The 25035-nt window shown below is 46.8% G+C and overlaps 9 protein-coding genes across 9 annotated transcripts; 5 read left to right on the plus strand and 4 right to left on the minus strand.

Annotated features, from left to right (window-relative positions):
* The first annotated feature begins 726 nt into the window (after window positions 1-726).
* On the plus strand, window positions 727-3534 carry E1B28_003349 (uncharacterized protein). The gene is made up of 8 exons (XM_043160326.1): window positions 727-876; window positions 949-1313; window positions 1362-1448; window positions 1520-1911; window positions 1978-2163; window positions 2220-2707; window positions 2766-3084; window positions 3145-3534. Exons 1-4 carry the CDS (start codon window positions 775-777, stop codon window positions 1584-1586), a joined length of 621 nt encoding a protein of 206 aa, XP_043002282.1. The 5' UTR covers window positions 727-774; the 3' UTR covers window positions 1587-1911; window positions 1978-2163; window positions 2220-2707; window positions 2766-3084; window positions 3145-3534.
* Window positions 3535-5262: 1728 nt separating this feature from the next.
* E1B28_003350 (uncharacterized protein) lies at window positions 5263-6884 on the plus strand (the record flags this gene model as incomplete). Its single annotated transcript, XM_043160327.1, has 8 exons — window positions 5263-5340; window positions 5396-5728; window positions 5784-6059; window positions 6116-6271; window positions 6326-6496; window positions 6552-6585; window positions 6641-6708; window positions 6759-6884. 8 exons carry the CDS (start codon window positions 5263-5265, stop codon window positions 6882-6884), a joined length of 1242 nt encoding a protein of 413 aa, XP_043002283.1.
* A 782-nt stretch (window positions 6885-7666) lies between these two features.
* E1B28_003351 (uncharacterized protein) lies at window positions 7667-9453 on the plus strand (the record flags this gene model as incomplete). Its single annotated transcript, XM_043160328.1, has 10 exons — window positions 7667-7721; window positions 7789-8080; window positions 8130-8163; window positions 8223-8285; window positions 8338-8525; window positions 8580-8638; window positions 8710-8842; window positions 8901-8971; window positions 9041-9063; window positions 9120-9453. 10 exons carry the CDS (start codon window positions 7667-7669, stop codon window positions 9246-9248), a joined length of 1047 nt encoding a protein of 348 aa, XP_043002284.1. The 3' UTR covers window positions 9249-9453.
* A 442-nt stretch (window positions 9454-9895) lies between these two features.
* On the plus strand, window positions 9896-12756 carry E1B28_003352 (uncharacterized protein; the record flags this gene model as incomplete). Its single annotated transcript, XM_043160329.1, has 18 exons — window positions 9896-10131; window positions 10185-10248; window positions 10305-10492; window positions 10551-10792; window positions 10875-11176; window positions 11231-11279; window positions 11329-11361; window positions 11416-11554; window positions 11605-11666; window positions 11728-11825; window positions 11880-11956; window positions 12014-12021; window positions 12075-12218; window positions 12269-12284; window positions 12350-12392; window positions 12444-12452; window positions 12508-12545; window positions 12609-12756. The coding sequence occupies exons 7-18, from the start codon at window positions 11334-11336 to the stop codon at window positions 12754-12756; spliced, it is 810 nt and encodes a 269-aa protein (XP_043002285.1). The 5' UTR covers window positions 9896-10131; window positions 10185-10248; window positions 10305-10492; window positions 10551-10792; window positions 10875-11176; window positions 11231-11279; window positions 11329-11333.
* Window positions 12757-13619: 863 nt separating this feature from the next.
* E1B28_003353 (uncharacterized protein) lies at window positions 13620-16953 on the minus strand (the record flags this gene model as incomplete). Its single annotated transcript, XM_043160330.1, has 21 exons — window positions 13620-13759; window positions 13815-13956; window positions 14021-14149; window positions 14212-14521; window positions 14577-14667; window positions 14732-14764; window positions 14831-15105; window positions 15168-15190; window positions 15255-15393; window positions 15448-15521; window positions 15583-15587; window positions 15648-15672; window positions 15736-15938; window positions 16013-16118; window positions 16173-16203; window positions 16254-16258; window positions 16308-16386; window positions 16450-16663; window positions 16716-16754; window positions 16807-16820; window positions 16890-16953. The coding sequence occupies 21 exons, from the start codon at window positions 16951-16953 to the stop codon at window positions 13676-13678; spliced, it is 2085 nt and encodes a 694-aa protein (XP_043002286.1). The 3' UTR covers window positions 13620-13675.
* Window positions 16954-19307: 2354 nt separating this feature from the next.
* Window positions 19308-19469, minus strand: E1B28_003354 (uncharacterized protein; the record flags this gene model as incomplete). Its single annotated transcript, XM_043160331.1, has 1 exon — window positions 19308-19469. The coding sequence occupies one exon, from the start codon at window positions 19467-19469 to the stop codon at window positions 19308-19310; it is 162 nt and encodes a 53-aa protein (XP_043002287.1).
* Window positions 19470-19750: 281 nt separating this feature from the next.
* Window positions 19751-21251, minus strand: E1B28_003355 (uncharacterized protein; the record flags this gene model as incomplete). Its single annotated transcript, XM_043160332.1, has 2 exons — window positions 19751-20508; window positions 20561-21251. 2 exons carry the CDS (start codon window positions 21249-21251, stop codon window positions 19751-19753), a joined length of 1449 nt encoding a protein of 482 aa, XP_043002288.1.
* Window positions 21252-21341: 90 nt separating this feature from the next.
* E1B28_003356 (uncharacterized protein) lies at window positions 21342-22121 on the plus strand (the record flags this gene model as incomplete). Its single annotated transcript, XM_043160333.1, has 1 exon — window positions 21342-22121. The coding sequence occupies one exon, from the start codon at window positions 21342-21344 to the stop codon at window positions 22119-22121; it is 780 nt and encodes a 259-aa protein (XP_043002289.1).
* Window positions 22122-22429: 308 nt separating this feature from the next.
* Window positions 22430-24230, minus strand: E1B28_003357 (uncharacterized protein). The gene is made up of 5 exons (XM_043160334.1): window positions 23950-24230; window positions 23465-23902; window positions 23188-23400; window positions 23008-23133; window positions 22430-22954 (listed from the first exon to the last, which is right to left on the minus strand). The coding sequence occupies exons 2-5, from the start codon at window positions 23711-23713 to the stop codon at window positions 22691-22693; spliced, it is 852 nt and encodes a 283-aa protein (XP_043002290.1). The 5' UTR covers window positions 23714-23902; window positions 23950-24230; the 3' UTR covers window positions 22430-22690.
* Between the last annotated feature and the right edge of the window lie 805 nt (window positions 24231-25035).

Here is a 25035-nt window from a genome sequence, read left to right on the forward strand (position 1 = left end):
TCCCGTATGATGCAGAATAATGCCCGCAGCTTCGAGTAGATATTGGGCTCGTACGTTCTAAGCCGGTGTAGATTTCACTATGACCAGAATGCCATCGGACATCTCAGCACGGAATAAAGACTTCGACAGCTCAAGATCCTTGATAGGCTATTACTTTGACTTCGTCCAACATTCATGTTCGGACAAACGCTCGGGGCGTCGAAGTGATTCGGCACTATTGTCAACATCATAGCATCAACCGATTTCCAAAAGGTGATAAGTTCGAACCTCCGGTCATAGTCCTTCGTACCGTCGATTATGAGTTTGAAGCCACAACCGAGGGTGATAATCCTCGTTGTAGATCCCGAACGCCACAAATGTCCACTCGGAATGCCTTGTCTACCAGAAGTACCCCAGTCACTGCCGTGAGACTGGCTTCGAAAACAGTGACATGCTGATGTTGAGAACTTTTGAAACATAATTCAGCTCGTGCATGTAACAAGACTTTTATGGAAGTACCTTCGGCTTGTACAGGATGGAAACGCAGGACGAAGGCGGACATTCTCTGTCACCTTCGCTTTGGTAATGAATCTCGTGTGCGTCCGTTGCCGACGCAGACCGGGAGCAGGAAGAAGAGCTAAGGTTGTTCAAGACAAGTACAAGAGACGTGGACAGGTGGAAAGCGGTTCCAAGTGTAAAGCCAGCCGAGGGGTGTGGGGCCATGCCGTTGATGGTTCAAACATTCATGTTCCTCTTTTCCAGACCCACGCTCCTTATACGCCTCACCAACCTCCGATGAGCATCAAAAACGAAGAACTCCATTGCTTCACATGTCGCAAGACCAAAGCGTTTAAGGACCTCAAGAGATGTGGACGTTGCAAGGGACCTCTGTACTGTGTAATGCATTTCTTTCCACACCTTTCAGGATTTTTTCTAAACTGATGTCAACCTGTTTTGTCCTGTTCGTAGAGCCCAGATTGTCAAAAGAAAGACTGGCCTTCTCACAAGGCCAACTGTGCCACGACATCCGTTTGGTACGATGGTTATCGTGCTTGTCAAGATGGTAGTTTGCATGAGGGAGAGCTCGAGCTCATAACTTGGGAATGCTACGAGCCGGACTTTGGATTGCATCTCGGATGGGGTGGATGTTTTCGAGAAGAGTCAGAAGATCTCAAACGTAAATTTGAGAAGCAGTTTAACGGAGATCTGAAGAAATTCTTCAATTATCGACCCAACGCTTTCCGATGGAGGTGTTGCGGTATGTCTGGCGATCAACAGTACGGTTGCGATCATCACGGTGCTGGAAAGAAACCGTGTACCTGTGATTTTTGCAGGTTGGTTTCCTCATTCTTTTGTCGTGCCAAGTATTGATTTTTTCCGAGGATGGGAAAGCCACTCACCGACAGTATTTACCGCAAGGTTAACCAGGCGCGGATGGGACTCAATCTGCGCAGAGGACCAGATCCAAGGTAGGGCTCACACTGTCTACAGCATACTCAGTGATCTTGACCAGGCCGATATCGATTATTTCAACTTCTAGGTCATACAATGCTTCTTTAGCCGTGATGAGCGAGATAGGTCGGTCAATGTTGGGATTAGACGATTAGAAGTTCAGGCGATGAGGTTTCCTTGACAACAGAGAATAAACTACTCCGAAGAGCAGTTCTGGAGGAAGTCTTGCAATATCGTGTAGTTCGCGTAGGGTTTTCGATTTCAGAGACGCCGGAGCGTCTCACATCTTGGACCTACACCACCTTACACCTCATCACCTACTTTTCTTACGTGAATGAACCTTGAATAATACGATCTCAACCTTTTCGACGCGTCAGATCGAGGTCTCAAAGGCGGAGTACAATCGATGGAGGACATTTCTTATTTTCTGGTCGAGGTCGAAGGTCGCGGAAGGCATTGAAAACACATGTACAAAAAAAGGTTTCCGTGCTTCCTTTTGAACTCTTTCTCGATCCGACAAAAGCTCACGCGAACCGTGTCACTTAGATACTTATCCTCGTTTGAAACCATTCGATACACGGTTTCGAGTTCATTAGCCAAATATCTTGAAATTTTATGTCACCGCGCTTCGCGCCACCATCCCAATGTCGGCACAAGCTGAAGGGAGAACCTCGACATGGTGGAGGTAATTGGTCGTGCCGAAACTCTTATCAAGGAATATACAGGAGAAAAGTCAGTTTTATAGTCATCTCTAAAGATTTCCTACTTGTGCTAACCGCGGTATCCAGATACCTGAAACTTATTGTCACTTTTCGATACATGTCTCGAACGATGCGGTGGGACAGGGGGGAAATTTGAACGAAGGGGACGTGAAGGCAATCGATTCTCTGAATCCGGAACCCCAACAGTTCACGACCCTACTACCACGTACTTCGCAAGACTGGGGCTTGTAGTAATCGGAGAGGCACAAGTGGCTTCAGTCGGCATCACATCCACAGGAATCCGGCAACGAATTAACAACACTTCGAGTCCGTTGTCCCGTAGTCATTGCGTTTGAACTGGCCTTCCCGATGATCTTCACAGCCTCGATTATCATCCGACGGACGGCGCAGATGTGACGCACTCTCGACCGAGAAGTTGTTGGCCTTTCAAATTAAGATCTTCATCGACATTGAGCAGACGAAGGACTTGATTTTGCGCCAGGCTTGTCACAGCACAAGCGTTAGAATTTTAGATCGCTTCTCGTGACGCCGGTTTGAGCAATAGCACCTTAAATGTGTGTCTTTATCTCTCAAACAAACGGGGGAAACATTGACATCCGAACTTAAATTAAGGTCGGACAGAGCCCTTCGAATATCAATGCAACCGTCGTTACCCCATCTCATCTACGCAAAACTTTACATACCCATATTCAATTCTTCCCCCCCCCTCGGAACACAACGCCTCAAATCCTACTCAAGCCACTTCCTTCAAATTGTCACCATGAAGCCGAAGCCCACATGCATTCTTTACTAGAAGACGCTTTGGAAAAGTCTGAAACCGTTGGAAGACGTCTTGAAACAGAGCGTAAGAGTTCCATTCGAGAGATTGAGAGAAGTAAGGGTTGGACGCAGGTCAGCCCGCAGGATAGGGAACAACGTCATTGACTTTGAGGTAAGTTTATTCTCTATCGTACATTCTCTCATGATAACGCGACTTGTTCGTATTGATGAGATTCGAACGCCACTGGAGTAAACCGGCCTCGTGTGAAGCCAAGTATGGGATAGAACAGCTGGAAACGACCAAGCGACCTCGAGAATGGGAGAACTTTATCTGAAGTTCATAGGACATCATTTCAACTTCGTGTCTTACAAGACACGAAAAATGAAAGATGTTAAGGTTTTTCTCACTTCCGTTACCTCTCTTCTCCTCATTCGTCTCCAGATCCTACGATTCCCCTACGGGAACGGACCTCGATACGATGTAACATACTCTGCGATATACTATGCGTGGTGTTGAAGTGTTCGGTCGCAAGCAGCCTCGAATCTTATTGTGTAGCATACTCGGATAGGCGGTAGGGACAGTTGTGCTTCTGAACACGTAAGGAAATAGAGGGCCATGCGCAACAACGGCAAGAGGATCCAGCTAGCCATCAACATGAATCGGATTGGAGCCCGGCGGACATGACTCGAGAGGACAGCTCGGACGACCACGAGCAGAAGGGTGAAGAGAATCAGTCCGCATGATGCGTGTCATCCTATAGTCTTCTAAGTCACGGCGTTCCGTGGAATCTGTTGCACAACGAAATCAATCGGGACCCACAATCCACTGCAGATTCTTGGATATGGAAGCAATGGGCGCTGTCGAGAATAGTACAGCCATGCTAGCAGGGCTTGGAATGCCTGCCGTGAGCGGTGATCGATGGATTGATAGCGCCAAGTCCTGGGTTGCTTTGACACGGTGATTGATATTGATTTGACAACGAAAAACCAAATTCTCAGGCACTAAACTTGAAAGATCACACGATGTGAAATTCCATCATTCTGCCAATGCCATCACTCATCTGGCGGCGGTGCCGTGAGTCGGAAGCTCTTTTTGAAGATAACTTGGTGACTTTAGCTTTCATCAGGGAAGCGCCAGTAGCAGTCAACCTGCAATCGTTCGACGAGAAATTTTTGCTGCTGATGACAGATGTCGTGCGCATTGCAAATTATAAGTGTTCTTCTGTTGACCCATGGCTTCTGTTGATGGACAGCTGCTCGGTTCGGTTCGACAAAGAACTCAGGAGTGCCTATAGGCTAAGTATGTCGCGTACAGTTACCGCGCAACACAGACGGCTTACGGTAATTAATGCTCTTCATGATGAACCTTGCGCTGATATCACTCACAATCACTTTCTCAGAAGTACCCTGTCAAGGATACCTTGACTTGAGAGGCCTATCGCGCGTGGAGTACATCCCTACAATGCCTCTTCCATGCCCATCATATTTTTAGCAGATTTCAGTACCGGTTTCGAATGCGTGAATTGTCGGTTTCAAACCTGTTTACGTCTAACTTATGGGCCGGCGTCTATTTATCTGGGTATTAGGATTCAACCCTGTGTATGCCAGGACCACGACTCTGTGCTACCCAGATATTATCGGGATGTATGTTATCCCATCATTTTATTCTGGGATTTCGGTCACAGCGTTCCGTGTTCGAATCTGTCGAACGACAAATCAGCACAAAGTGATGAACGTTTGAACGGGCACCGCTGGGAATTCTTCACTGGAGTTAACGGGCACCGCACAAAATGGCTAGTAGCCTGTGAAGTTAAGTTGCTATTGTTATGTAAATTTCACATGCTATCGTGCACCCTGTAATATTGTTGTTGCCATGTCGCGTTAAACTCCAAGGTGACGCACCCGGCCCGGACAACCGCTTTGACACAATGTTGAATTTGAAAATAAAAACGAAATTCTCGGCAACTGAACAAAGGTACGATGTGAACTTGATACAATTCCATTCCATCTTTCCTGCCTCATCTCATAGCCCCTTTCACACCGGCCACCTCTGCTTCTGACCTACATTATTGAGGTACTTGGCGGCGGCATCGTGAGTCCTGAGTCGGCCGCAGACTTTTTTAAAAACCTTCAAGTTGATAACTTTAGCTTTTCATCAAGGAAACGCCATGCTGGCAGTACTAACACCGCTGCAGTGGATCGACGAGAAGTTTTCGCTGCCGTTGCATTGCCTCAGATCCGGCGTCTATCATGTTACTCGATGGTAAGTGTTCTTCTGATGGTGGCCAGCTGCTCGGTTCGATGTTGCGTGCAATATAAACGCAACCTGCTTAATGCTTGACGCGCAAAAATGTCATTCCTAACCGCATTCCTGCAGGATGGCCCGGAATACGAACAACGAAAGAGAACACCTTTTGTCCCCCCAGTGGTAGATAATATTCCTCACAATCAAATAGTGTGCTGATGATAGATTTCACTCACAGGTCACTCTTTCGGAAGTACACGCTGTCGTACCGCAACACCTCCGCTCCAAGAACACCTTGAGAGGCTTATCGTTTGTTGCCCGCGACGTCTTTCTTGCTTTCTTGTTGTATACCCTTCCAGTGCACATTCCTACAACTTCCTCCTTTCTCGCCCATCACATACACGACGCGTTTTGGTTGCGGAGTCTCTTCAAATGGATACTCTGGGCAGCTTATTGGCAATTACAGGGCATCCTCTTTACCTCTCTGTGGTGCCTAGCACATGAAGCTAGTCATGGAAACTTATCATCCAGAGGTTGGATCAATGATGGAGTCGGTTTCTGCTTGCACACTGTATCTGTCTACTCATCCACTGTTTGGCTATCATGACTGACCAGGACTATTTCAGTTCTTGCTCGTCCCCTACTTTCCATGGAAATTTTCGCATAGTGCTCATCACAAAGCAACTGTGTCCCTAGAACGCGACGTTACTTTTGTGCCCTATACACGTACTCACTTCGAGCTACCCCCGGAAACTGTCGCACAAGCAAAGGACTATCATGAGATTTTTGAAGAAACGCCCATTTATACCTTCTATCGTATGTTCCTCATGCAGATGTTCGGCCTGCTCTTTTATTTCGCCTTCAACACAAGGGGATCCCCGAACCACCCATCTGGAACCAATGTACGTCTCCGCCAAGCTCTATCCGTCCTATAGAGCTCACATCTTCCATATTGCAGCACTTCAATCCATATGCCGCCACGATCAAAGAACGTGAGCGCAAGCGGGTCATTGCTAGCGACGTTGGTTTGCTTGCCATGATCGGCCTGTTGTGCTCATGGTCGTGGGATGTCGGATTCGGACAGTCTGTGAAACTTTACTTGCTACCGTGGCTGGTGAGTGTAAACACAAGCGCCTGGGTACCCTCTGGCTGATCCATGTTATAATAGCTCACCAACCACTGGATTATAATGCTCACCTATTTACATCACACTGATCCAACAATTCCTTACTACCGTCGGGGTGCATGGACGTTTTTGCGGGGTGCTCTCGCAACCGTTGACCGACCGCTCCTGGGTCGGATAGGTCGTGTTTTCTTCCATAACGTTTCCCACGACCATGTTAGTGAATCCCTCTTTCACTGCATCTGGTCTTTTTTATTGATAACCATGTCAGGTGTCTCATCACATCTTTTCCGACGTCCCCTTTTGTATGTGCTGAAGCTAGATTATTTTCACGCTCCTCATTAGTTCCTCGTGATTCAGACAACCAGCCGGAGGTTACCGCGCGTATAAGGACGGTTCTCAAAGATAATTACAACTTCGATTCGACGGTATGGTTCCCGACCTGTTCACATGGCAAGAGACTAACTGTCGTTGAAAGAACACGTTCAGAGCACTGTATCGCACGTTCACACAGTGTGAATTCGTTGAGGACGAGGGAGACATTGTTTTCTACAAAAACAAGGAGGGCAAGCCCGCCCGACGTGTTGCCGAACAGAGGGATTAAGCGAGATGGATCTGGCACTTTGTGGCTTTGTCATAATACATATGTCTAATTGAGCGTTTGACATAACGCATGAAATAAACCTTGACGATTCCGTCAAATTGGTCCAAGCACCTATCCCTGTCACAATGTCACAGTGTCGGTTTCCTGCCAAAAATAAAAAATTGTCGGAAAAATATGAGAGATTCGGCTTCCGGCGGTATCATAAGCTGATCCACCAGTGATGAGGGTCGTAAGGGAGGTGCGTAAGGGACAGATAAGGGCGATATATGAGTCATGTCCGGAAGATATCTAAATACGTAAGAATTCTTACGAGCGCCTATCATTAGTAATTTTATCTTTCCGACAAATTATTTATTATTATTGCCGCAACTGACAGCACTCATCATTGCCGTGTGTCAAGATCCGAATCAATGGCTGAAACAACAGTATTACTTTAGTGCCCAAAGTTGGAACATCTCAAGAGGACTCGGTCTTGTCGAAACACGCGTTTCATCGCCCCAAAGAACAGATTTCGACAGGCCTACGACTCAAGGGGACCGATCTGTTAAACCCCACATTTCCCGAAATTGCTCTCTATCACCGCTGGCCGAGTCGAAGTCGCTCCCTGAATCAATCATATATCAATCGAACACTAAATCAAATATCATATATTTTGGCGGCCATGAGTTCAGAACCGCGTTCGCACCTTGCATGGGATGATGGGACCAGCGAACACGAATATAACGAGCGAGCTAGATCTCCACGCTTGGGCACAGGTGCTCCTCTCCTTTTCCCTACCCGCAATGTTGGACAACTTCGGCATACCTCGATCTCAAATATCCCCGAGGGACCGGGCTGGTGAGTTCAATTCCATGTCATCTAGAACAGACTCATGGATGAAGCCTCTCATTCACGATAATAACAGGATCGACCAGCGACTTGAAGTTGCCAAACGCCGCTCAAGTCCAGGGACCGCTCTGGTTTTTCAATGCTCTCCAGCTCATTGGTTTCACACTGAATCTGACAATCATCTTGACGGTGGCATTGAATCACAAACGAGTCAGAAGAACTACGGTCTGGTACCTGTTCATGTCTAGCTGGGTTCTTTGGTGCATTGCGTATGGTCTGCTTTTTATCCTTGGCTATCAGGGCTCTCAGCTCCCACCACCCGGTCTTTGCTTGTTTCAATCTGCCCTTGTTTATGCATTGCCACCTTTGTGAGTCTTCTGTTAGTTGAGAGACGATGATCACAACTTGAACCCGAAGTGGTGCGTTGTTGACGTTCGGGATACTCGCCCAGGTGAGCTCTTGTCCTACTCATACTACGTCCTATCAGATTATCACCTTTTTCTTTTTCAGCTATATTGTGCAATGCATATTAGTCTCCATCAACGTCGACCGCATAAATACGTCAACGTCTTCGTACGTCGTTCAGTTTTGTTTTCATTAAGCGACGCTCACGCTCTTTCTCCAGATAACGGCAATACCTTTCATTGTGTTTTCAGCAGTCTTTATCGAAGTTATAGTGGTGATCCTGTTTCGTGTACGAGTCTCGATGAAACAGCTCATTACCTTGCTTGTTACCCAGCTTGGTGTCGGAGACATGGATTCCGTCGCTCGAAACGCACCCCAAATGTATTGTAATCTGAAGAACAAGACCCCGTAAGTCCGACATTCCCCTCGATAAATGTATGATAATTCACCGAGCTGTCACAGCGCAAAACTCAGTGCACTCGCTGTTGGTTTGACTTCGTGTGCAATGTTAGTACTTGAAAGTATGCCCGTTCACTTCCATCGCATGCGGAGTCTAACCTTGAGTCCCCTTATATTTGATGATCGATGGCAGGTCTGGTTCTCGTGACTCTATTTAGGCATTGGGACGCATTTGTGCGCATTCGAGAGGTTCCCGGAAACGTCCTCTCCGGAACGATGGCTTTGAGAGTCACCGTTTTCAGCTTCATGCCCATGATTGCCCTCTTGTAAGCGATTTTTATGGCGCCCGATCTCCCTCAGCTGAATTCTAACGATGTTAACCAGACTTTCTGTGGTATCAGTACTGTCGACTGACTTTTCAACCAGTGCGATATCCAATGTTGCAGTCGCTTTTTGTAAGTGATTCTTCATTCCAATCCTACTCGTGTCCATGAGCTGTTTCTTTGAAGTATCTGTTATTGCAGCACTGGTCTTTGGAACACAAAAGGTTTCAGCCGTCCTCTCTCCCGTGCCAGCCTCCGCTCACTGATAGATTTCCTGCAGGATGTCATCTCGTCATTGATATTCTGGAGAGCGGATGATAAGAAGTTGGAAAACGAAAGAGTCGCACACGCTTCTTCGTTGGGAGTCCCACCGATTGTTCGTAAAGAAGTGTTTGTGTCAGAGGTATAACTGGGTTAAGACTTCGGCTGGCGACTGAAGGCTACTACTTTTTACACACCTAATTCGTTGCTGAGTACGATCTTTTGGAAATTCATTCGTTACTTCGGATGAGGGTGCTTCCCTGAGGTGAGGCATCTCGGAGGAGATCAACTTGTGGTGCACAAACTGAACTTGGCAGCTGTGAACAGTAACGCGGCATCACCGGTCGACGTCGTGAATAGGATAAAGACGCGGGCCTTGAAGTACGTTGGAAATCTTGTAAGCAGTCCTTAGCAAGCTCTTCGTGACCGCGGGTACTAGTCCGGTGTTGCGGTATCGGTGGCGCTTCTAGACTGTATATATACCGGGTACAATGGAGGTCGATCGTTATCCAAAGGCGGCCAGTATCAAGAGTGTTAGAAAGTTCAATACGAGTCTTAAGAGACGGAATGTTCACCTTGTTAGCACCACTCGGAGGAAATACTGCAATCGACGGCTCCGACTCTTGGAGCTTGGATATCTACTCTATTGAGTAAGTAGCATGGGTGATGTTCAATCGGTCCGACGCTAAAGACATGGACGATCCTAAATACCCACATCGTGGACGCCCTTGTCCGGACCGAGTCGCGTGACATTGACTTGAAGTTCTCAGGCCAAGACGACTAGGATTCGAACGCTGCTGGGTAGATCGGCCTCACGACTCAACGAACCAAGTACTAAAATTCAAACTCCGTCACGGTCACCTCTTCCCTCTGCCCTCGACAAACTCTCTCTTCGTCTTCAATATCGTTTCTTCGATGATGGCTTGACATGGTGAATAGGCAAATGAGACTACGACAATACTGGCAGTGTTCTGGTTCAGCTGCAGGTGTTCGTGGTTCTTAGGTAATAGATTAGGTGGTTGGGGGTTTAGGTGCGCGTCGACTCCGTACTCTCATTGTTGACGGAACTGATATGCAATCTTAGGTCGGAGTTTGACGAGAGCGAATGCAAACACAGTACTCGTAGAGGCGATGTGCCGCATTTCAAGGTACGTCAAATCTTCTATCGATGTTCGGCGTTCAGTTACATTTAGAAGGACCTAAGATGCATCATAGATGTGGGCTGACTTGCTGCCTTCATCAGAACTCTGATTACAGGCAGAATCGATGTCATTCTTGTTCTAAGTTAGTATTCGCTTCTGCCAATGTACTCACGTTTATTATTTCAGGCTATTACCTTTCCGGCGTGGTGTAGTACGCAAGCAGCACGACTCTCACAATCACCTGGTATTGGTAGGTATAAGTATTATAGATTGTTTCGGGTATGTCGCTCTGATATCCAGATATCCAGATATCAAGGCAGTTCTCGTTGGGCCTGAAACGCCCATGACATTCTTTGGACAGAGAACTTCCTCAAAGTACTTGTGGAATACACCGTGCGAGTAATAGTGATACGTGAAATCAAAAACCAACTCCAGCCCTTTATCCTGGCTTCTCCCTCAATGGCCCCGCGGGGAGTACTAAAAACATCGTTTTGGGCACAATCCGGCGCGGGTATATGCAGATCTGTGTTTTGCGGCGTTTGGGTAAGCTGTAAGCCTCCGGCCTGTTCTTTTCGTTTTGACGGTGACATGATACCCCCCCTCCCCACCCCGGAACACGGCACTATGCAAAGGCAGTGGACATTCTGCGATACTCCACAGAGTTGAGACCTTCTCGAAGCTCCGAGTCAGCCGTGAAGAGATGTATCATTTCATGAGGGTATTTCGGATCGATTTTGATTTCGGAGTACTGTCGCTATTTCCGTTCGAGTTTCGATGCCTTATGTTCTACTTATGATGAGCAACGTAATCCACCAACAGTTCTTTTCTCCCTCCCACTGGTTCGCCTTTGTTGTTCTTTTTTTTTTGCTTTCAAGATCCAATCGACGGCAGAGCCGATGACTTCTTTGAGTCAGGACGATAAAGACTTCAGTGGGTGAGTATTCCGGTTACGGACTGCAGAGCACCACCCACTGACAAGATCTGACAGAGTTATGCACGACTATTGGTGCACGACTATTGGCGCCTGTTGGCACTGAGTAAGCACTCTACCCCTCTTATCCCACAGAACTAATACTCAGTATTCAGCAATCATGCTTCTGGATCATATATATACGCTGGGTATGCATTGCACCTCAAAGTTATTATCTTTTAACTACTATCTTCGTTCTCTAGACGTTGAGATCAAGTATTTGTGGCAGCCTCGACGCACCCGTCACACAAGCAGTTATATCTTTTTCCTTCATCGATACATGAATCTCTTTGCAGCCTCGCTCTCTTTCATGTCGATAGACATTATGGATTTGCCTTTCAGGTTTGTCAGTTCCAAAAAAGTAATACTTGGTGAGTCTGAAATATTTCTAGCTGCGACTCAATTGTTTTCTTTCGCGAGGCGATGTTATTACTCGCTCAGGTCATAGTCGCCTGTAATCAACTCAATTTTTACTGTTTATCATCTTACGACTCACACTTTCCAATCCTCTGTAGGCATCCTCTCTCTAAGAATCTACGCCTTATATGGTTGTAATCGCAGTCTACTCTCTTTCATGTTGTCTCTGTTGGCCATATTGTCTATTATATCAGGTGTAAGGGTCTTGAACCTTCTTCTAATGTTTTTGCTTGAGAGCATTTGCTCGTAGGCATTGAATTTCTCTGGGCGGCATGATGATCAACTACAGGCGATCGGCACCTGCCATACCCTGCTGGATCGCAACACGTAAGTGAAATTGTACACTGGGTAAGAAATTTGACCTTGATTCAGGAATTATTCCAGCTCCATTCGTGCGTCCCTTTTGTTCTATCTGTCACTGGGTCGTTATTAAGAATTGGTGCAGGGCAGTGTCTTGGTTGGGTGATGGTATTCATGTATGATACGATGATTGTCGGCCTAGCCGTTTGCAACGCCTTCAAGACTCGGATGGAGCTCCAGATTCTCCGCCACATGAAGGTTTCTCTCAAGGTTATCCTCCTGCGAGATGGTGACTTTTGTTTTGTGTTAACATCATAAGGAACTGAATGTACTTCCCAGGGGCCATATACTTCGGGTACGCATTCCGCATTCCGCGTTAACCACCGGCTTCTTTCAAGCTCAAGAAAATGATTGTGGCAGGATCATGTCAGTTGTTCATCTGGCTAACATTCTCACGTATTTTGTACGTTGTGTTTGCTGCCTTGCCTTCGAAAATGCTGACAATCTTCTCTAGTTCGCTGAAGTTTGTGGTCATGCCCTTCGTTGTTTCACCTAATGTTCATTGTTAACATTCGTAGGGCTATATGAGAGGCGGATTGGCTCCTTTTGCAAGCAGGTACTCTTATAGCTTATTCTTAGATGATTACTATCACCATCCGTTTACTGACGACTTCTTTAGCATCTCAGTGACATTAGTATCTCGTTTGATGTTGAATCTTCACGAAGTAGTGGATACCGGAATTTACATGAGTTCGTGTACCAGCTTCATTGACCAGCCAGAGGAAGAAACACATATATCATTCTATCGGCCACCTGGGTCGGTCTGACCATATGTACCATACTACTTGTATGTCATCAAGTCGTCTGTCTGTACCGTTTCGGCTTAAGGTGACACGTCCTAACCCAGGCTCCGCATTGCCGCACCACCTTCTGTAGTTGGACTTGCTGCCTGAGTCACCACGAAATATACTAGGCTCTCCGTCGAACCCCCAACTCGATTCCGCGTGTATCTGAAAGATGTTTTTAGGCAAGGACCGATGTGACGAGAAGATTCCGACAAAGTCCCCGGACCTTGTATTAACTGGGAGGGAGGACTGGTCGAATTATTGGTTGACCTCCGTGGCTCTGGTGACCGACTGACATCCTATTTTTGAATGTAGGACTTCACCGTTCCTTCAGTTAACTCACAAAATCTCGAAAATTTCCCTTGTTCGTCGATCTTTGTATGAGGGTCAAAAAACTTGACGCAGAGGAACGGATGGAAGTCTTATGTTAACTTCACCAGTCAAAAGATTGCAAGAGGTCACAACTATCATCTGCGACGTCGAAGCCGCTTGATCTCCACTATGCACCCAACCTAGGACGGTGCGAGTTTTTCTTAGACAGGCGGGCAAGTATTGAAGAGATTCGAACGGGCTGCTCGGGTAGATCGGCCTCATGTAAATGCAACGATGCCATGGGACTACTGGAAACGATCGGCAGGCCTCGAGGCCGGGGAGAACCTGAAGCTTCATGACAAGATTTTGTAGTAAGCCTGGGCGTAAGCAATGCGAGCCGAGGAACACGAGAGGAAAACCAAAAAGGCTTCATATCAATTCATCAGCAATCCACCATCTAATACCAAGTTGTATTGACCTCTACAAGTTCTCTCTCAGCACGGCTTTTGTTGTAAACAGAACAGGTAAATGTCGTTTTAATCTCATTTTTACCACGCTAATCGCTAATTCCCAATCCGTGCCTTTTCGTTCACTGAGGCACCTTGATAGCCTCCAAATTCCAGAAACTTTCTGCATATTCGTTAATCGCTCTGTCAGAGCTGAATTTACCCATCTACAGCCCGGTATCAGTAACAGATAAGTCTTCATTTTACGAAGCCCGAACGAACCTTGGCAGTAGTCCTAATGCTCTTCTTGACCCACTCATCCTTGTCCTTGTAAGCCTCGTCCACCAAATCCAAGGCCGCAATATAGGAATCAAAGTCGTCCGATAAGAGATAATAGTCGCCTTGACGGATGGTATTCAAGAGACTAAAAAGAGAAATGTTAAATGAGTTGATTTGAACCATGGGCATTCGGTCGACCGAGAACTCACGGGTCATAAACACCTCCGTCTCCAAACATTCCTCCAGAAACCGTATTGAGAACATTTGCCAATGCGGGACACTTCTCCTCAATCGGGACGGGATGATAAACGTGCTGGTAGCGGAGATCTTCGACGGCACTAAGAAAAATTGGAGACAGTTGAGTAAGCCGCGCTCATAGAGAAGCAATCTTGGAGCTTACGGCGCCAAATGGCCAAAGAAGAAAACATTGCTCTCTCCGACTTCTTCCGCAATCTCGATATTGGCTCCATCAACGGTACCCACCAACAATCCACCATTCAAACAGAACTTCATGTTACTCGTACCGCTAGCCTCTGTTCCAGCTGTACTGATATGTTGAGAGATATCGGAAGCTGGGATGAGCACTTCGGCGAGGGAGACAGAGTAGTCAGGAAGGAAGTAAAGGGAGAGAAGGTCTTTGGTTTCAGGATCGTCGTTTATCACTCGGGCGACATTGACAATAAGGCGGATGGTCAATTTGGCGATGTAGTCTTTCGGAACAATCAGCGCTCTTCTTACAAGGTCAAAAGAAAAAGAAAAGCCTACATGCGGGGGCCGCCTTTCCAGCGAAGAACACGACGCGTGGGTTAACTTTCTTCCTCTCCTCAGCTGACATCTTCTTCAGCGTCAGATACCTCTGTGGTATAAAAGAGAACGGTGAATGGACTGTCAAACTTGAAGATAGGAAAGTGTTGACTGACATAGATAACTCCAAAGATGTTCAAAGTTTGTCGCTATAATCGAATAAACCACAAGGCGTATCTGAGTTGTGGGTTCCCTAATTATGAACATCAACTCACCTTATACTCGTGTAACCTCTTAATCTGAACGTCAAACATCGCGTTCGTGTTGACCGTGAATCCAAGTGTAGTCTTGACCAGATTTGCAAGTCTCTCCTTGTTCCTTTGTTTGATGGCCGCCCATTCGTCTCGGAATTTTTTGTCCTCGACGAGTTTGAGTAGACCTTCGAGCCTAAAGAGGTCCTTAAGCCAGACAGGCTTCTGAAGACCGAGAGTCTTGGAGATAAGCGCACTCAGTTCGGGGTTGCATTGGTCTAACCAGCGACGAGGCGTAACTGAGATTACAACGCAGAGGAACATGTCAGTAAAAGCAAATAGTGGATGGATATTGACTGACTTCCGTTAGTAACATTGCTGAACCTGATTTGCAAGAGGAAACAGGTGAGTGGAGAATTCGGGGACATAAGTTTATCAGACATCTCACTTGCTACGGCCTTCGAATTCGACAAAGTCTTTGAGGATGGTTGTCCTCACAAGTTCACTGTGCAGCTCAGCGACGCCATTTACCCTTCTGCTACCAATGCACGCAAGGAACGCCATTCTGACTTGTTTAGGGAAGCCCTCTGTTGATCATACATGAGTCCCTCGTATCCCGGCGTTGGCTCGGGCGAACGCACCTTCAATCAAAGACATTCTAGCGAGGCGGTCCCGATCACCCGGAAACTTCTTCTCGACTGCTTGTAAGAAGTACCTGTCCAAGGGATGACCATTGGCAGCAGCTCATTTGAATCAAAATAATTCGAGCAACTTACATGTTCTATATCGGAGCGTTCGATTAGTTCAACGGAAGTCTCCAAAGAAGTCAGCATGAACTTACAATATCGTAGATGATTTGCATGTGCCTGAGGGGAAACAAGGGAATGATGAATTCATACGAGACCATGATACAGTAATCTCGTGCATACCTTGGCAATAGGTGTTCCATCAATGGTACAGGCCACTTCTCGAGCGCCTCAGGGAGCACGGTGTGGTTGGTGTAGAAGAACGTGTTCGTGACGATATTCCATGCGTCGTCCCAAGGTGTTTCCTCTTCGTCAATTAGTATACGCATGAGTTCGGGAATGGCAAGCGTTGGATGGGTCTGCAGGTAGACATCGATCAGCACACGCTAATTTCCCATAGGATGAACGTACGTCGTTGAGTTGGATGGCAACATCTAGGAAAGGAGAATCAGGACCAGACAGAGACCCGATAGAAATACAACTTGCAATCAGGGAATGCGCTGAGCGGTTTTCCGATGTTCTTGAATCGGCGAAGAATATCAGCTAGACTGGCAGCAGTCCAGAAGCTACGAAGAAAAAAGTTTGCAAAAGGGAGAGTATCAATGGCAATCACGACACACTATTGTTGTTTCAAACGCAGCTCCTTTCCAACTAAAAGGAGTTTAAGAAAACAGAACAACGGCAATCTGGCTCGAGCTTACACGATCTGAAAGGGGAGAGTAAGAAAAAGAATTCAGAGAGAGCTCGATACGCACGTGTGATCGTTGGGATAAAGAACAGACGTAATAGCGGCGGCACTGTTCGATGACTCGATAGCCCGTTCGTAGTCACCAGCTATGGATGGGCAAAACGATCGTTCAACATTGAGATGTGAAACTCGAGATTTGATCAACCAACCGTTGAACGAGTTCAGGTCGAAGCCTCGCTTTGGCTTACTCTCCCATAACCTTAAATTGTTGGTGTTCTTGGTGTAACATCCGGGAATCATAACATCGTAAGCGACGGCAAGAACTTCTTGACCTCCAGTCCAGACAGAACGGCCAGTTCCATCGTTGAGACGTTCAGCGTAGCCATAGAATCGAACTTCGTAGGTGACGTCAAGACGAGGAAGCTACGGTGGTACACGTCAGGGTCAAAACTCTACCCCGTCTGATTTTACTTGCCTCCCAAGGATTCTGATTATCGAGCCATGGATCGGGTGCCTATCGCTACCAATAAGGTCAAGATTACAAGCAACAGATGAAGGTTGCGTACCTCGAGCTGTGCACCTTCCGGCGAGATAAGCTAGAAAAAGGGCATGAGACCCAGTTCTCCTCGGCTATTTTCGAAAGACGAACCTGTTGGAAAATGCCGTATTTGTATCGAAGCCCATATCCCCACAACGGTAATTCCTGCGAACATTGAACTTGGTGGAATCGAGATAAGATAGCGTATACCAACTTGAGAAGCGCCTGAATCCAAGTAACAGGCAGCAAGACGACCCAAGCCACCGTTTCCTAGGGCAGCATCTCGTTACGCAGATTCAGATTGCATATTGGACTGTAATACTGTAACAACCCTAAGAACGATGTAGAAAGAACCTGACAGTCATAACGACTCTACAGCATACTCAGTGATCCTGACCAGGCCGATATCGATTATTTCAACTTCTAGGTCATACAATGCTTCTTTAGCCGTGATGGGCGAGATAGGTCGGTCAATGTTGGGATTAGACGATTAGAAGTTCAGGCGATGAGGTTTCCTTGACAACGGAGAATAAACTACTCCGAAGAGCAGTTCTGGAGGAAGTCTTGCAATATCGTGTAGAAGTTCGCGTAGGGTTTTCGATTTCAGAGACGCTGGAGTGCGCGCGTGACGCGTTCTCACATCTTGGACCTACACCAGCTTACACCTCATCACATACTTTTCTTACGTGAATGAACCTTGAATTAATACGATCTCAACCTTTTCGACACGTCAGATCGAGGTCTCAAAGGCGGAGTACAATCGATGGAGGACATTTCTTATTTTCTGGTCGGCACAAGCTGAAGGGAGAACTCGACATGGTGGACGTAAGTCGTGCCGAAATTCTTATTAAGGAATATACAGGAGAAAAGTCAGTTTTATAGCCATCTTTAAAGATTTCCTACTTGTGCTTACCGCGGTATCCAGATACCTGAAACTTATTGTCACTTTTCGATACATGTCTCGAACGATGCGGTGGGACAGGGGGGAAATTTGAACGAAGGGGACGTGAAAGCAATCGATTCTCTGAATCCGGAACCCCAACAGTTCACGACCCTACTACCACGTACTTCGCAAGACCGGGGCTTGTAGTAATCGGAGAGGCACAAGTGGCTTCAGTCGGCATCACATCCACAGGAATCCGGCAACGAATTAACAACACTTCGAGTCCGTTGTCCCGTAGTCATTGCGTTTGAACTGGCCTTCCCGATGATCTTCACAGCCTCGATTATCATCGGACGGACAGTGCAGATGTGACGCACTCTCGACAGAGAAGTTGTTGGCCTTTTAAATTAAGATCTTCATCGACATTGAGCAGCAGACGAAGGACTTGATTTTGCGCCAGGCTTGTCACAGCACAAGCGTTAGAATTTTCGATCGCTTCTCGTGACGTCGGTTTGAGCAATACCACCTGAAATGTGTGTCTTTATCTCTCAAACAAACGGGGGAAACATTGACATCTGAACTTAAATTAAGGTCGGAAAGAGCCCTTCGAATATCAATGCAACTGTCGTTCCGATTACCACCGTCGCAACGTCCCATTACCCCATCTCATCTACGCAAAACTTTACATACCCATACCCATATACAATTCTTCCCCCCCCTCGGAACACAACGCCTCAAATCCTACTCAAGCCACTTCCTTCAAATTGTCACCATGAAGCCGAAGCCCACATGCATTCTTTACTAGAAGACGCTTTGGAAAAGTCTGAACCCGTTGGAAGACGTCTTGAAACAGAGCGTAAGAGTTCCATTCGAGAGATTGAGAGAAGTAAAGGTTGGACGCAGGTCAGCCCGCAGGATAGGGAACAACGTCATTGACTTTGAGGTAAGTTTATTCTCTATCGTACATTCTCTCATGATAACGCGACTTGTTCGTATTGATGAGATTCGAACGCAACTGGAGTAAACCGGCCTCGCGTGAAGCCAAGTATGGGATAGAACAGCCATGGAAACGACCAAGCGACCTCGAGAATGGGAGAACTTTATCTGAAGTTCATAGGACATCATTTCAACTTCGTGTCTTACAAGACACGAAAAATGAAAGATGTTAAGGTTTTTCTCACTTCCGTTACCTCTCTTCTCCTCATTCGTCTCCAGATCCTACGATTCCCCTACGGGAACGGACCTCGATACGATGTAACATACTCTGCGATATACTATGCGTGGTGTTGAAGTGTTCGGTCGCAAGCAGTCTCGAATCTTATTGTGTAGCATACTCGGGTAGGCGGTAGGGACAGTTGTGCTTCTGAACACGTAAGGAAATAGAGGGCCATGCGCAACAACGGCAAGAGGATCCAGCTAGCCTGAAGTACGTTGTAAATTTTAATCTTGCAAGCAGCTCCTTGTGATCACGGGTACCGGTCCGGCGTTGCGACGGTATTGATGACTGCCCGGCGACTAAAGCAGTAACCAACTCGAAGCTTTTGTCAAGCGGCCGCCACTTGTCCAATGGAAACCTTACACTCTATACGTAGAACGAGGTCGGAAGACCGTGTTCTACCACAACGACCTCTTTGGACGAAAACACCTCATGCAGCACGTGCCCAAAGCGAAGGGTCAATCACATTAACAGTACCAGACACTAGTCGACCTCTACCAGACACCAGTCGACCTTTACCCTCCCCTCCATGCTCTGCCCCGGCCAGAACTCCCACTTCGCGACCCGTTCGACCCTTACCACCCACACCCATCTTGCTCAGTACTGCAATCGACGGCCGACTCTTGAAACTTGAATCGGAAAAGATCTCTATCTATTAGTGCGAGTAGATTGGTCTGGCACAGGTCCAACGACTAACCTTGATGCGACTCGTGTTTTATTCTCGACTATCATACACAGGAAACATAAGTAGCATTGATAGAAAGCACCTCGGTACAGAAAGGAACTTCCTTCTATGTTCGAATGCATCGGAGATATTCTAGGTATTCGGAATAGGACAGACATCACCATCGTGACCACAACAAGAAATCAGTATCAAGAGCTCATTAACATGGATTCACCTTCGGCGGCAAGGAGCTTCCGTGGCAATGACTCGGACTCGACGACAGTTCGTGATGCAAAACTCCGTTTACGTTCCCTCCAATAGCCATTTGGGACCGGTAGCTGACCGATCCACTTGATGGCTGTCCAGGCCACTTTCCCCTCTAGATTGCCCAAGAACATCTTGCGGAATTTCTCCCCAAACTCTCCCTCAAACTGTGGGATCGGGCATGTGTCATTCAACTGAAGATTCGAAGCCATCTGTAGGGCCCCTGTGCCTCGAATATCATAATACATCTCAATCAGAAGCTTGCATGTTCCACAGGGAAGATCGGAGGAAGCGATGTAAGGATAAACGTCCCTCAAGCCGTGTTCATGAATGTAAGCGAGTGCTTGGACCTCGTAGTGCGGATGATAAACACCCGTCCGATCCGACGTCTGCAGTTTTTCGGTACTCCACTCGGAAAACTGGTGTGCTGCGTCGTCATATATCGGATCGTGCCATCGATAGTATTCCATCGTCGCAAGACCTCCATGAGTGATCCGAGTGTGTAAAACAGCGGGCTTGACGATATCGAGGGTGATGACGGGAGAAGGAGAATTTGGTACAAGGCTCAAGGGAGGAATAGTGACGATGTTTACTGTTCCTTGAATGATTTTGAAAGACTTTAAACGGACCAGGGCGGCACTGTGCGTGTAGACCGAAAGGATCTTCGAGATCCACTGGCAGAAAGGAATCGAGAGACCCAGTTCTTTTGGCTCATATCAACTAACTGCATCTATGGAGAGACTCGAAACACTCACTGTTCCCTACAGCGGACTCAATATAAGGAAACAATCCAAGAGGCTCTCTAGAGTGCCGTGATAGCTTGGTCTCAAAACGCTTCTCTGCCTTCCATTTGTGGTAAAGCCTGGCAATCATTGGGACTGCAAATGCGACCCCTTCCTCCCTGCTCATCGTGAGTACCTCACCAAGAGCTCTTATATCCGAGAACGGTCCACGGCTGGGATCACCAAGCTGCCATTCGAGACCGAGTTCTGTTGCTTTCTCCTCGATAAATTCCAGACTATTGATTACCCTTTGAAGGTAGTAAGTCCATCGTTCCCAAGTTTGATTATAGACAACCTTCGATATCGAATTCATGATCTTCTTTTGCTCCTGGACGGGTGGTTGTATTCCCCTAAGCAAGGTGAAAATGGACTGCAGGTAGGACTGAGTTGTTGAAGGAGTATCGCCGAAAAGGTAGAGGGTGGTCTCTAAGGTACCAATGGCCTGTTGCTCTCGAGTTGATGCGAAGACTGCGACAAACTGATTGTGACGGTTAGCGACGAAGGAGGCTACGATATCCAAGAGAGGGGCGTCAGATCCTGGGCGTAGTCGCGAGATGCCATAAGGAAACTGGGACAATTGATGGTCGAAGTGGGACTCGGTTGTAATAAGCTTCAAGAGAAGCTGAGGATTGTCGCAGACCGACACAGGGTCTTCGTATGGCATGGTGGTAGAGGAAGCTTAAGAGACCGTGGGAATCTGAGCTAAGCCCGCCACTGGCACCAAACTGTGGTTCAAGCCAGTCCCTCGCTCACCATGTCAGACGGATTCGAAGAACTGAAGGCCATATTACACGCATACCCTAACTTTCGATCAGAAGAACCAATCTACTCCTCTCTCAGCGAACAGGTCGACAAAAACGTTAGAGTGTTCCATGATACTCTTGCAGCCTGCTCCTTGAAGACAGTTCGAAACGTAGCGGCAATTGCAATCTCACACTTCGAGCTAAATGAGGACCTTAGTTTCAAGACAGTCGAATACGCATTTGCCTCTAACAAGCCCGAAGACCCTAGGTTGACAGAGAGGCAGCTGCGTATTATATTGGAGAAGATGAACAGGGCATCTACTGCGTCCAGCTCGGAGAAGGAACAAATCACCGAAGAACTTTGCACAGACTTAATCTTGCATGGCTGGCCCAGGCTTTTGGCTTCCCTCATGAAGCGGCATGACTCCCCAGCTCTCGAGGAGGCTATATCTCTGGTCTCTAAATATTCGAAGAACCAACATGTTCAAGTCATCAAATTCAAGACTAGTGTTGAAGAAATCAAGTCGCTATACCAAGAAGCTGTCGTTGCGAAAACCAAAGAAAGCAGGAAAGTTGTCGCAGGGAAGCTCTACGCACAGGCTCTGCGCTGGCAACAGGACGGGTATTTTGAATCGAATGGTCTATTCCAATCGGTAGAGACACTACTAGGTTCGTGGTTTGCATATATTCAGTTGAAATTTCAGTTAACAATAACTCTACTATCAAGCGGGAACTGGATGCGACCTGCTGCCCACTCGATGGTCACGAAAGGTCATGCTGCCCTTCCTTAACGCCCGACTCCTCGTCAAATTGGCGGGAAAGATAACTGTTCATCGCATCCTCAATCCTCAGAACCCTCGCTTTCAAGTTCTCAATACAAACCATTATGCCGAGGAGCAAGACGTTGCTGACATCAGCAACTTGACAAATTACTTGTGGGGACTTTTTACGGCTTTTTGGGGCTTGTACAAGTCGACAAGTCACCAGCCACCACCTATGTCGTGTTTTCAAAAAGTTCCCTACTTTCTCGGTTCAGCAAGCTCTCACCAGCGCACCCGGCACCAGCCCGCCAGTCAAACAGTCCTGACAAGTCCGCAAGTCCATCTTTACAGTAAAACATTAGATTTCTTTGTATGGTAGATAATAGATATGAATATAGTCAGCGATATTATAAATAAAAGAATGGGGAAGCAAATGATAATTAGGATGCTGATGCATAGACTACGGAAAGGATCGTGAGGAACGAGGTGGATTGAACGAGTGCAGGTGGGGGAAATGAGATACTAGAAATTCGGATTGCATGTATTGTAGGAGAGGAGTCGGATGAACGGGCAGGTGAACAGTAAAACAGTACCAGATTTCATGGACTGCTCGGGGTGTAAAGCTCAGCAACAGTGTCGTAGAACGAAACCTCAACTTTGGGTTGGATGGGATGGCCGAGATCAGATTCCCCCTCGGCGACACCAAGTTTGTCTCTGATACGCTGCCATTGGTTTCCGGAAAAGGTCTTTGCGCTGGCAATGAACGAGAGTACGACGTCATTCCAATAAACCTCGGCGAAGTCAGAACCTGCCGACTTCGTGAATATGCCGTCGATTGAGTACATTCTGAATGCCCGGGTTACCTGTAAGTAAAGTTGAGTTTTGTACTAACCAAATGTAAAAATGGGCCACTCACTGCTGCTGCTGATAGTGCAACCAAACCGATAAAGTTTCCATGATACTCGACAGATCCTGCCCCATGCCGTATGAACTCCTTCATGGTATCAACCATGAATGGCGATAGACAGATGCCGCGTGCTTTCTAAAAGAACAACATCAGTTACGAAGAGATAAGAGGTTACACCTGAGAACGTACCTGATACAGTGGATCCGAGCTTGACAATGAAGAAAGGGGCTGGGGTGCGGGCTCTTCACAAATTCCAGGGCCGTTTGGTTTCATAGCCCACTTAGCATACTTCCTGATTCGAGTTGGTTTGTTTTTGTAATATTGCTGTTCGAAATGTTGCTTGACAAGGGTGAGCGTGTATCGCCCTATACCGGATATTTTTTCACGGACACGGTCATAGGCCTGAACCGTAGCACGGACACTCGTAAGACTCTCTGTGTACTTCAAAATGAATGAAAAACCTCACAATATGATAGATGGCGTCGTCTTTGGATCCATCGACTGTATATTCTTCATCGATGTATACGGCATCAACCACCTCTTGAATTATCTCTGTCAACTTCGTATCCCCTTTTCTGAAGTTTGCGAAAGGATTATCATCGGCCATCCATCGGGAGTATAATGTTTGCAAGAATTCGACACGCCATTTCCTCACTGCCCATGTAGGAAGCGACAGTGGCTCGTCTGAGACGTTGGGCGTGCTGGGTATTGACATTGGTGTCCTTGAGCTCGCAGTCTTGCCTTTTGGTGCCTTGTGAACCGTGGCTGAGGAAACGGGTGTCTTGACTACTGTAGCAGATACATTCGAGAACTGAAGTTGAGTTGGGAGGTGGTCGCTTTCATCATCGGAAGAGTCCGGACTATCTATACCAGAGAGGTCGTGCTCCTCGCACAAGGCAAGAAACTTAGGCGGGGTCAACAATGTTCTGAAGAAAAAGAACTGAAGAGCACCTGATCGCCGCCATCCTCCACATTCTCCACTAAACTTCCAGTGGCTACTTGACTCTTGCTATGTGGCCGCAAATCCTGGATATCGATTTCTTGCAACCCGCCATCTTCTTGTGAGGTCTTGCTTAGTACAGAGGTCCTAGAACTAGTTTTACTAGTTTGCCTCTTTAACTCTTTAGGTGGTGCTGTCGACAATCTGGGTTTGAATGAAGGCAAGAGACCGGTGGGAGGTGCAACACGTGAAGGTTTTCTGTTGTTTGGTGCGTGAAGTGTTTACTGTGACGTGTTGACGGCGTGAATGTAACTCACTTGAGGGTACAGACGATTATTCCTCAGTTGATGTGACATTGACGTGACATTGACGTTGGTGCCTTGATCGGAGCCACAGGTTAAGTCAAGGATAAGCCTGATCACGAGGGTAGGTAGTAGCCAATAATGGACATAGCATTGCTAAGTACTTATGAGCAAGACCACGAGAGTAATAACTAACTGTTCTGTCTTTAAAATTGAACCTGGTAAACACGCTGCATATCTGGAGAAAGGAAAGAAGATATTGAAGAAGTTTACCCTGATTCGTCGTCAATTTGTCGTACATGGTGGTGGTTGTTCAAGTTACAATAGTGGCTGTGCGAACTGTACTGGTATAATTCATGCCGTAATACCTGCGTGGGAAAGGTTAAAAAAAATTGGAATCATAAGGCTACCATGATAAGTCTCTGTGCAGATAGTGGTAGGGTTAGAACCCAGACATATTATTGAGTAAATTCTTACATCCTAATGCCACATGAAGTACCCAAAACACAAGGAATAGACTTGAGAGTGGCTGTATGATTCATGCTGATTTCCACATGTGACTTGAGGGTGGCTGTGCGAACCATACTGGTACGATTCGTGCCGTAATGTATTGATTACCTGCAACTTCCCTCTTTGTGAAGCATCAATACAGTTCCATAGATAATCCAGAAAACATTGACTTGGATATACAACAAGATGAGTTTCGCTGCTACCTTTTCTCTATTAACGGTGGCAGAGAAAAACCCTTGTTGACGATTAATTATTAATTATTTAAAAGTAATTAAGCGATATTAA

This window comes from Marasmius oreades, chromosome 11, assembly GCF_018924745.1.
Source record: "Marasmius oreades isolate 03SP1 chromosome 11, whole genome shotgun sequence".
Classification (NCBI taxonomy): domain Eukaryota; kingdom Fungi; phylum Basidiomycota; class Agaricomycetes; order Agaricales; family Marasmiaceae; genus Marasmius; species Marasmius oreades.